The sequence below is a fragment of the Haemorhous mexicanus genome, chromosome 5 (assembly GCF_027477595.1).
Source record: "Haemorhous mexicanus isolate bHaeMex1 chromosome 5, bHaeMex1.pri, whole genome shotgun sequence".
In the NCBI taxonomy this organism is placed as follows: Eukaryota; Metazoa; Chordata; class Aves; order Passeriformes; family Fringillidae; genus Haemorhous; species Haemorhous mexicanus.
The window spans coordinates 28,782,185-28,792,200 of NC_082345.1; the positions used below are offsets into that span (position 1 = coordinate 28,782,185).

General features: G+C 47.6%; 1 protein-coding gene across 1 annotated transcript; it reads left to right on the top strand.

The window, feature by feature from the left end:
• The first annotated feature begins 1,101 nt into the window (after positions 1-1,101).
• Positions 1,102-6,904, top strand: HEBP1 (heme binding protein 1). Its single transcript, XM_059846617.1, has 4 exons — positions 1,102-1,283; positions 1,416-1,554; positions 3,043-3,223; positions 4,523-6,904. The coding sequence occupies exons 1-4, from the start codon at positions 1,206-1,208 to the stop codon at positions 4,692-4,694; spliced, it is 570 nt and encodes a 189-aa protein (XP_059702600.1). The 5' UTR covers positions 1,102-1,205; the 3' UTR covers positions 4,695-6,904.
• The last annotated feature ends 3,112 nt before the right edge of the window (positions 6,905-10,016 follow it).

The following is a 10,016-nucleotide window of genomic DNA, read 5'->3' on the forward strand; positions in this document are numbered from 1 at the left end:
TTACTAATCTGTGACCTTGTCACCAGTGAGAGCAGCCCCGTCATTCACTGTGAAAGCCCATGCCAGGCTCCAGCCCAGCTCCCTGACCTGAACACAGCCTGTTTGATCAGATGATAACAGCCAGCTTCTTTAACCTCTTTGCACCACCCTCTCTCTAGATGGAAAAGTTTTAGTGTCCTATTTATCTTATAATTTTATTCTTTGCTCTTTAAGAGTGTAGGAAGGTTATGCACCAGCCTACTTCTGCACTGTTCACCTTCTATTTGAGGAGGCAGCAGTCCAGCTGAGCAACTCGAGATGCCTCTGTCCCATCTGCCTGGGGAAGCTGGCCTGACCCATGGGACTGATTCCCAGGGACTGGTATTTGATTTCTGCTCCTGCTAACCTCTTCTTAAAAGATCCTGGGTAAGGCACTTTCTCTAGCTGGCACTTGTCCTTAGACGTGGCTTATACAACAAAAAAACACTTGTCACAAGGTGTCTAAGTCTTTCATGCATATAAATGTATCCAGCCACAGAAGCCATGGAAGCTCTCTGCTGCGTTCATTGACATGTGTTTCTGGGAAAGGATCTGGACGGAACTTTTAAACAGAGGTGACCAGTTGGGTGGTAAGTGGAGGGGAGATCAAGTATCATTAGGCACTTCTAAAATCTACCCTTCACCTAAAGCTCACAATATCCAGTGCTCAGACCACCTCCTTAATAAACGACTATGTTCCCCTTATTTCTATTAATTTTTTAAAAAACCACAAAAGACTGAAAAAAACAAGAGGTTATGATTTTGCAAGTCCAGGACCACGATGCCCTTCCACGCTATGCATGACACACTTTGCCAGTACTTCCCTTTTCCTGTATTTTATTCCTTTCATATCCCCTCTCATATTTCCTGTCTCCCAGAGATGAATACCATCTGTTCCCGCACTTCAGGACTCCTCACACTTCCCGGCGCCCCCCACACTTCACCCTCCGCGGCCGCCGCTCCCGCTGCCCTCGCACGGCCCCGGCCCCGCGCCGCCGGCGGCCTCGGGCGCGCCCCGGGGGCGATGGCCGCGCTGCGGGCGGGGCGGCTCCGGCCCTCCCACCTCCTCCGAGCGGGGCCGAGCCGAGCCGAGCCGAGCCCGCAGGGGCAGGGCGAGCTGAGCGGGGCAGAGCCGAGCCCAGCGGGGCAGAGCCGAAGCCAGCGGGGCAGAGCCGAGCCGCGGCATCATGCTGGGCATGGTGAAGAACTCGCTGCTGAGCACGGTGGAGGCATGGCCCTACCGCCTGCTGAGCAAGGGCGAGAAGGTCTGTGCCGGGGCGGGCGGCCGGCGCTGCCCCCGGGCGGGTCTGCGCTGAGGCGCTGCCAGGGAAAGTGGGGATCGGCCCCGGGCTGCGCCTTCCTCCTGGCAGCGCCTCCATCCCCGTCTCCTTCCCCAGGATCAGGTCAGCTACGAGGAGAGAACGTACGAGGGCGGGAAGTTCGCGGCGGTGGAGCTTGTGGGGAAGCCCTTCGACGAAGCCTCGAAGGAAGGGGCAGTCAAACTCCTCAAGTATGTCGGAGGAAGCAACGACAAGGGTGAGAGATGCTGCCTGCCCCGCGGGGCTTGGCGGGTGTTTGTGGTTGAGGCTTGGTGAAAGCAGGATGGAGGGAGGCAATGGCACTGCAGGCCCGCCTGACTTGTGGCTCCTGGCACGGCGGGTCTTTGATGGGGATGGCCCCTCACTGGTAAAAGTGATTTTGTAACAGGCTAAGTCGTGCCCAGCCAACTCATGCTGTGAGTCCGCTTATAACCCATCTCTGTTTCAGGATGAAATCTCAAAAATTATTTGTTTAAACAGGAATGAGTTACCTTGCAGCTGGGATAACATGAGGACAGGCAGACAGATATCTATCACAGCTCCCTGGGTGAGCAGTAGCTGATGAAATCCAGGGTATCTGGGACACTTCAGTTCTATGATGTGCCCTTGTGGGCAGTGAAATAACAGTTACGACCTTGATATTTTATCTGGCTATTTTTATTCATGAAAGGGTAATGAACAGTGAGCTTCCTTTTTAATGGTATATTTTAATGTTTTATGGCAGTGCTTCCAGGTGATTGCTTCTAATTCTCATCTTACTAAAATGTGCCCATTTTAACCATTCATAGCAGGAGAAGACTGCAGAGTAGCTCTAAGGCATATACATGTTCTTGAACACCTTTCTCCAGCATCTAGGAGAGGGACTAGTGTAGTCTCTATAGGAGATATAGCAGGTGGATGCAGTGGGAAATGGTATTTGCAGCAACATTTTTGGAAAGGTGAGGATTGCTGTTGCTGTAGTAGAAAGGGTGCCTTCTATAATATGTGACACAAACACAGGTATGACATCAAAGGAAAATAGATGAGAAAGATGGCTTGATCTCTGCTGCTTTTATGGCTGCCTGATCATCAAGTTTAGAGGTTCCCTAGTGCTGCAAGAAGAGTGAAGAAATCTGGTCTTCAGTGCCATGTGGTGCTTCTTGGTGGTAATGAGTAGGAAAAAACTTTGCTGCTCCTGGAGTGTGGAAAGCATGGACAGTCCTGCTGAAAGCCATAGTAGCACAGAGGTTTGGGGCACTGGAACTTGTAGGATGTCTGGAAGCATTTGGGAGGCTTTAAGAGAAAGCTCCTGTCACCCAGTATTGGCTGTGGGCTCATGACTAAGTGCAGATGGTGTTAATTTAAATGCTGATGTAAATTTACACGTCCCACTGGCCTGCCCAGGAGCTACAGAGCCTGCTGTCTTACAGCTGATTTGTCAGAAGAACAGAGTGTCTAATAGAACCACGAAAGCAGCACCATTAATAAAAAGCATTCCAGAGGTCAGCTGGGACACTTATTCCCAGGTTCCTGGTGTGGACAGGGAGCTTGGCCCAAGCAGAAGCCTGATGATGGCTGTTCTGCTTCCCCAGAGGACCCCACTCCTGACAAGGAGTTTGTTCATATGAGGAGTTTTCCAAAACTAAAATTAGCTTTTGTGAATTTCCTGTTAATTTTGTGAGCTCCTGAGAGCTTAGACTTCTTTACTAATGTCTGTTTTTTTCAGGGGTTGGAATGGGCATGACTGCTCCTGTCTCCATCACTGCTTTTCCTGCTGAAGATGGCTCCTTTCAGCAGAAGGTGAAAGTCTCTCTGCGGATCCCGAGCCAGTTTCAAGACAACCCTCCATGTCCTACCGATGAAAGCATTAAGATTGAAGAAAGACAGGGGATGACCATTTATTCCACGTAAGGAACTCATCCTGGGATCTCCAGTCTCAAGTGATGAGGTCTTCAGGGTGCTCTGATAAGCAGTGTTTGTTTTACCAGGTGACTTGCTGTACAAGGGTGCATGTGGCAGAAGGAGATGGAGGAGTATGTCTAGACTGAAGACAGGTGTTTTATGTCACTTCTTACCCCTGGTCATGCTGCACTGATGTGGAATATGGATTTTTTTCCACTGGGTAAACAAGCATGGAGGCTAGCCCTGAAAGATACTATCCCATTTCTATTGTATGAATCTATTGTTTTTCCCACTTTCTGGGTTCCAGATTGTTTACAGTCATTAAGAATGTTCTTTGGTGCAGTTCACAGACTGTCTGCTGAAGCCTCATTCAGATGGACTCATACCACACTCCACCATGGAAACAAAGAGGCTGCTGCATTGCTTCAAGTCATCTTTGAATGTCTTGGGGTGTTGGCTGGCAGCCTGGACTCAAACTAGCATCACCATAGCAATAAGCTCTTCACCTTATCTTTACCCTTTGGAGGTTCCCCTGCCTACTTTCTTGAACTATTTTTTGGCTAACTCTAACAGACTTCTTTCTTGCCTCCAACTGCTGCTTGGCCTTTACTCTGGGTGTGGGCCACTTCTGCAATATCAGCCTGTTTTGTCTCAAATTTCAGCCCTGAGGGAGGGTGGTGAGGTGCAGGCTGACGTGGAAACAGTTCCTGCTGGTGGGAGGTCAACATAAACTGGACCCATTTCAGTCCACCCCTTTTAAATGGCATTGTGTTCTATAACTGCCAATTGTGTGTTCCTACCTCCCCTTTTTCTTGGGCTAGCTCGAGTCTGGCTTTCCTTCATGATCCAGCAGACGGCTGTTCAGACCACAGTGAACTTGGTTCTTGACAGCATTGGTGGGGGCTGTGGGCTGAGCTGACTTGTATTTTAGAAAGTTTTTTTCTCTGATACGGTGCTGATTCACAGGGCAGGGCCTTTCTGCTGGCTGACATATATGGGGCTGTTTGGGGGGGTCCCTTTGGGGGCCTCCCAATGGATGACTGCCCGGGGACATTTGTTACTGTGCTTGGTGGACCCAGGTAGATTTTATCTCATGCACTTGTCAGGTTGCTTGTCACCCTTGGCCGTGCCACCCCTGAGACGTCCCAGATGAAGTGTGCTGCTTCACAATGAACAGTGCACACATGAGTGCATGTTGGCAGGGCCAAATGCCTGTCTAAATATACTGTGGCTATTTATTGTTCTCTCTGTCTTCCTTCTCTGCTTTTCCAGGACTGCTCAATACCTCTCTGGTTTCTTTGCAGGCAGTTTGGTGGCTATGCCAAAGAGGCAGATTACCTGAGCTATGCTGCCAAGCTGAAGGCTGCTCTGGGGAGTGATGCTGCCTACCAGAAGGATTCCTACTTGTGCAATGGTTATGACCCCCCCATGAAGCCTTACGGACGCCGCAATGAGGTCTGGTTTGTGAAGGAGTGAATGTCTGGCTCCCCGTGGTGCTGCCTTGCTCTGATAACCTCCCCACACTGTGTCCCTGTCCTCTTTATAAAATAAACTAAGAATTCAACAGAGGCAAAAAACTATCCCTGCCTTTTTCCATGCCTATGCCTTAGTCTTTTATGGACCATAAAAGTCATTTTAGAAGAGCACTTGCTGACCCTCCTGACGGTCCTGCTCCTTCATTCCAGACCAGGTCCTCAACCACACAGACTCTCTTGATCTTTCCGTGGCTTGTTTTTATCTCCTTTGTGCTTCCAGAGTTCACTGCTGAGAAAGCCAAAAGTACTTAATTGACTGGTGCCTGACAGGAGTCACGTCCAAGTGTAGGCAGACTGTTAGTCTCACCTGAGACGGGCAGGGGAACATGACAAAAGTGCATACAGAGACTTTTTTATCTCTCTCAGTTTGCTGCAGCTGTAAAATGCTGCTTTTATCTTTGCCATTCCACAAACAATCTAAAGGGACACGGGCATTGCTGCCAACGCAGCATAGAGAAAATAAACATCCTTTACATTAATTCAGAGTGTACAGAATTCTGTCATCTGTCTGAAAAACACCATTCAGAGAAAGATCCAGATTCTGTTTGCAGCTTTCTTTTGTTTGAGGAGAGATGTTTTGGCGTGTGCTGTGTCTCCATCTCAGCTACCAGCTGGACCTGGAGACCTCAAGATTGTTTCCTCCCCTTCCTATTACTTTTGTGTAACATTTCTTTAAAACTAGCCTATGCAAGGGCCAAAGCAGAAATGTGTGTGGTTATCTAATTGAATTAGAGAAATGCAAGGCTGGGAAGAAAGCAGATGCTTATTACTTGTGATCTGAGGGTGCATTTGAATAATGGAGAAAATATGGTGAAATTACCATGGGTGCCAATCTAAAAAACTTTTCTTAAAAGGTGTCAGTTTTTGAAGGGCTACTCAGACCAAGTGTTTTCTTCAGAGGAGGAAAAGGAAAACATGGCTGTCCTGGAAAACAGGGACTTGGGTCAAATAACGAGTAGCCTTTTGGAAACTTCAAATAGAATAGCAAGTGTGGGTCGTGTTTCAGGAAGAGTGGCAAAGTTGAAATGTCAGGCATCAAACCAGCAGTTGGCTCTGCCAGGGACACACCAGAGTGCCCACAGTGGGAACACTCACCCTGCTACTGGGTGTGTATAATTCATTACCTGCACTAAAAGAGGTGTGCTCCTCTGGTGGTGAAGTGCCCCATAGTTCAGGTGCTTTCCAAAAGCCATTTTCCCCTGGAGCTGAAAGAGGCATTTGTCAGCTGGCATTGTGGCTTCTGGCTGGTCAAGCTGTTGCAGGTCTCCTGCTTTCTGAGAACAAATCTCAGCAGGAAAAGGAGAAAACCTGAGGTTTTGATGTCCTTTCATTTTCTCTCTTGCTGAGCCATATAAGAGCTTTGCTGTGAACTTCATGAGCGTTTCAGTCACCTGTGTGCAAGAGCAGCTAGTTCAGGATGGATAAAAAGAGCAGATACCATTTAATTAAGCAAAAAACCAAGCAACAATGGCAGGGAAAAGCCATTGGCTGTGGTTAGTGTTTGCAGTAAAGGGGAGGCAGAATAAAAAGAGAAATCAAGACAAACAAGGAATAAGGCTTTTGAGGGAATTTTTGAAGCAGCAAATGCCCTTTTAAGCTTGTACCTGAATCCAAAGGGACGCTTCAGTCCCAGATTATTTTAACCTGTGTGGGTGAGGAATGGAGGAGCGCAGTATTGTCCAGTTTGTGCCTTCCCAGGTTCATTTTGGTGCTTTTGTGGGTACAGACTGGCGACCTGTGGTGAATGTCCTTCAATGGTCAAAACTGTGAAATTTCTCAAAATTTATATTGTGAAATCTCAGATGTTAGGGATGCCAGTAATAAACTTGGTATAAACAGAGCTGCACAGCTCAGCAGCATGGGGTGGGGGGGGGGGGTTTCTTTTATGAAGTGCATACCCTCTGAACAGAGAGTGAGAGCTTCAGACCCAACAGTGAGAGTAAACATCTGTAGGCTCTGCCTGTGCAGCCCTGCTCCTGGCCTTTTGCATCAGGCAGGCAGGATAGAATTTCATAAACATTGTTAAATAATGTCAAAGCCTTATGCAAACTGAATTGTCTTTTCTGTACACACAAAGATGCCTGTGTTTTGTCTGCATTTTCTAGTTTTGAAATAAATAAATAAATAAATAAATAATATTGTGATTTACAACTTCTGTTCTGATCACTGACTTTGTGAGCTCAGTGGGAGTAGTTGATTTGCTAGACCGTAGGTTGCCAGTTTATCTTTCTGTTTGGGGTACTAATCATGTCACAGCACTTATAAATAGTCATAATGCTTTTTCCAATAAATCACTATTTTGGGTGTCCTGGCGTGGCCCTGCATTATCTGACTGTGGGAGACAGGAGCTGATGAAATAATCTCCTTCATTTGTTCCAGCCATTGAGAGGCTTTGAGTAATGTATTTATGTTATTGTAGAAACAAGGGGCCCGCTTACCTGAGGAAAAGTATGTGTTCCTGTGGCTGGGGTTCACAGGCCGTGAACACATTAATGTTCAGGCAAATACTGGTGATGGATTTGCAACATGATCTATGATCCAGAAGTGTTAGACATTTTGTCCCATTGAGGTCCATCTAGCTTGGTGCCCTGTCCCTGTGATGGACAGTAGTGGACACCTGAGACAAGATTACAGGAACAGTGCAACTGTGGGCTCAGACTTCTAAATATTTCCCTATCTCTAGTATGATTTGGCCCAGGGATTTTTGTTATTGTGCTTGGTGGACCCAGATAGATTTTATCTCATCCATTTGTCAGGTTGCTTTCTATAATTCAGGTCAAGTTACTATCCATGGCATCCTTTTGTCCTTGGTTATGGAAAGGTAGAAACACTCTTTGTCTGAGGGTTTCCAGCAGGCTGTCTCTCTGCTCCTTAGGCAGCTTTTTGATACGCCTCCGTCACTGCAAGTGAATGTTTGTTTGGACATCCAGAGTCACTGTTGACATTGGAGGATTTCCAGCCACCTCTTTGTGCTGGGGCCAGAAGTCAGAGGTGCGTTCTGGATTTTGACCCAAGGCCAGCATGGCCACAGACACTGTTACATGCAGTGGACTCCTGAACTGATGTTAAAATAAAAACATTTTTCTCCATCTTCTGCAGTATCTCTGAGAAATTAAGAGTGCAGCAAATTACCTAGAAACCTCCTTGCTTCTCTTCTGCACCTGTGCAATGTCCTTTTCTGTCTGCAGTGAATGCTGAAATGGAGAGATTTTGGTGCTTTTCAGTTAGTTGTTCAACAGGGCACCATGGCGTTGCCTGTTGTGTGTTGGTTTAAGAAGACAGTGCCAGGGAACTGAAAGGTGGATGCTTCTCTGTGCTGAGGCCCATGAGTGCTGCCAGAGGTCGCCTTGCTGGGCTGTTGGGATGTGGTGGGTTTGTGCATCACACCCTGCATTGCTGCCCGTGGCTCTTTTCCATCACCTCACTTGTCAGGGCACTGGAACAGCCCCACAGCCGCCTGTGCTGCCTGCTGGGCTGGACAGGCTCATCAGGGGAGTGGCCTTGGGAATTATCTCTGCCTCCCAGAGACAGGAGTGCCCTTGCTGCTTATTAGCAGCTGGGCAGGTCCCTCTCAGTGCCATGCAAAGCAGTGGTATGGTGACGATAGGACTGGCCACAGGAAGGGCTGCGTTTCAACAGAGCCAAAATTGAAAGCATAATTTTGATGGGAGTCATACACGTGCCATGTAGACTTAGCTGTGGTGGATATACAACCTTCCTAAGCTACTCCACTTGTTAGTGAGGAGTTTTCCTGCTGGTATTAATCGTGGCAAAGCCTATATATTTATATTTGTATGTATGTGCATATGGGTATAAAAGTATGTATATGTGTATGTAGACCAGCTGCTTTGATCTATTGTTTGGCTTCTGTAGTAGCTGAGTAACTCACCAGCGTGAATGTAGCCACAGGGTGATCATTTGCAGGCTGAAGTTTTAAGACTGCTAGAATGAGAGCTTTGTTAGCCTCAGAAAGGAATAGTTTACTTTGTAGACACATGCTTTAATATATCTAACACTGCGTTAAGAGGATGACAGCCCTTATAAAAGAGCTAATTGGTTAAGCTGTCCATATACAACTTGCCAGACTTCTAATACTCCAGTCACTTTGAGGGGATGGGTGATCTATGGTGAGTGAGGAAGTAACATCATTATTTCCCCATTTTCATCAATCCCCATGGCAAAGAGTGTGTGAGCAGCTATTGTGCTTACGGTCACAGATTTTCAGTTTTGCAATGCTGCCCCAAGGCGATGGGTCAGAGGAGGAAGATTGTGGCTCCTAGCTCACGTCGTACCTCCCTATTTAATTACAATAATACTTCTTTTAGAATAGCACTCTGAGCAGCAGCTCTCTTTCTTCTGTGACAGCATTTCAGCCACACTGAGCTAAAAAAGAAATGCATCTCTTTTAACAGGGCCATAAGTAGCTTTGGATGTATAACGCCCCTATAAAACTGCTTGGCAACATGATTTATTAGAGCAGGATCAGTCGTAAAAGTGACTTCTCTGACAGTAATGGATGAAACACTTCCAGCATAGCTACTCTGTCTCTGCTTGGTGCCTATGCCAACAGCAGGCTGGTTTTGTCAGCTCATTCATAATCTCTGCTTTGCTCTCAGCAGAATCCGTTGCACAAGACAGGTTTCAGCCACGGCAGATGCTTTGTTCCTAGTCCTCTGTGGGAGCTGCTGCAGAAGATGGGTCAGTGCAAATGCTGCTTGATTCCTGAGACTCTGTCCAGACCCTATACCTAGGTGGGAGTTGGGTGCATGCCACTCCCATACCCCTCACTGCTGCCCACCCCCATGAAGAGAAATTTGAGTGGCTGGGGTGAAAGGAGGTACACTGTTCTCAGACTGAGTGAGAAGTCTGACTGATCAGCAGCCCAGAGTCCCAAGGAAGTCTCAGATGTATCTTCTGTGCAGTCCCTGTGAGAAGACAGGGTTGAGAAACCTGAATCTAAGGTGCAGGTTTTTAAAAGTACCAGTGGAAGTGAAAGATCCCAGAAACTGCATCCTGCAATATGCCATGTGCTGCAGCAGCCTGATCTGCATTGTGACTTGAATGCCCTTGGGTGTGCAATGTGTCCCTGGCAGTGTGACCCGACTCGGGGGCTCCTTCTGGTGGGGCAGCAGAGCCCATCCTGTGCCACGTGGGCAACTGCACCCCCCACCCGTGCCTGGACTTGGAAGCTAGGTGGGTTCCAAGAGAGGTTTTGGGATGTGTCTTCTTCAGCACATGAAAGAAGAGAAGGATTGCCATGGCA

Excerpts from the sequence above, each read along its gene's own strand:
- HEBP1 (XM_059846617.1), top strand. The coding sequence starts at position 1,206 with ATGCTGGGCATGGTGAAGAACTCGCTGCTGAGCACGGTGGAGGCATGG. Across the intron at positions 1,555-3,042 it reads CGGAGGAAGCAACGACAAGG|GGGTTGGAATGGGCATGACT; the intron begins GTGAGAGATGCT and ends TGTTTTTTTCAG. Across the intron at positions 3,224-4,522 it reads GGGATGACCATTTATTCCAC|GCAGTTTGGTGGCTATGCCA; the intron begins GTAAGGAACTCA and ends GTTTCTTTGCAG.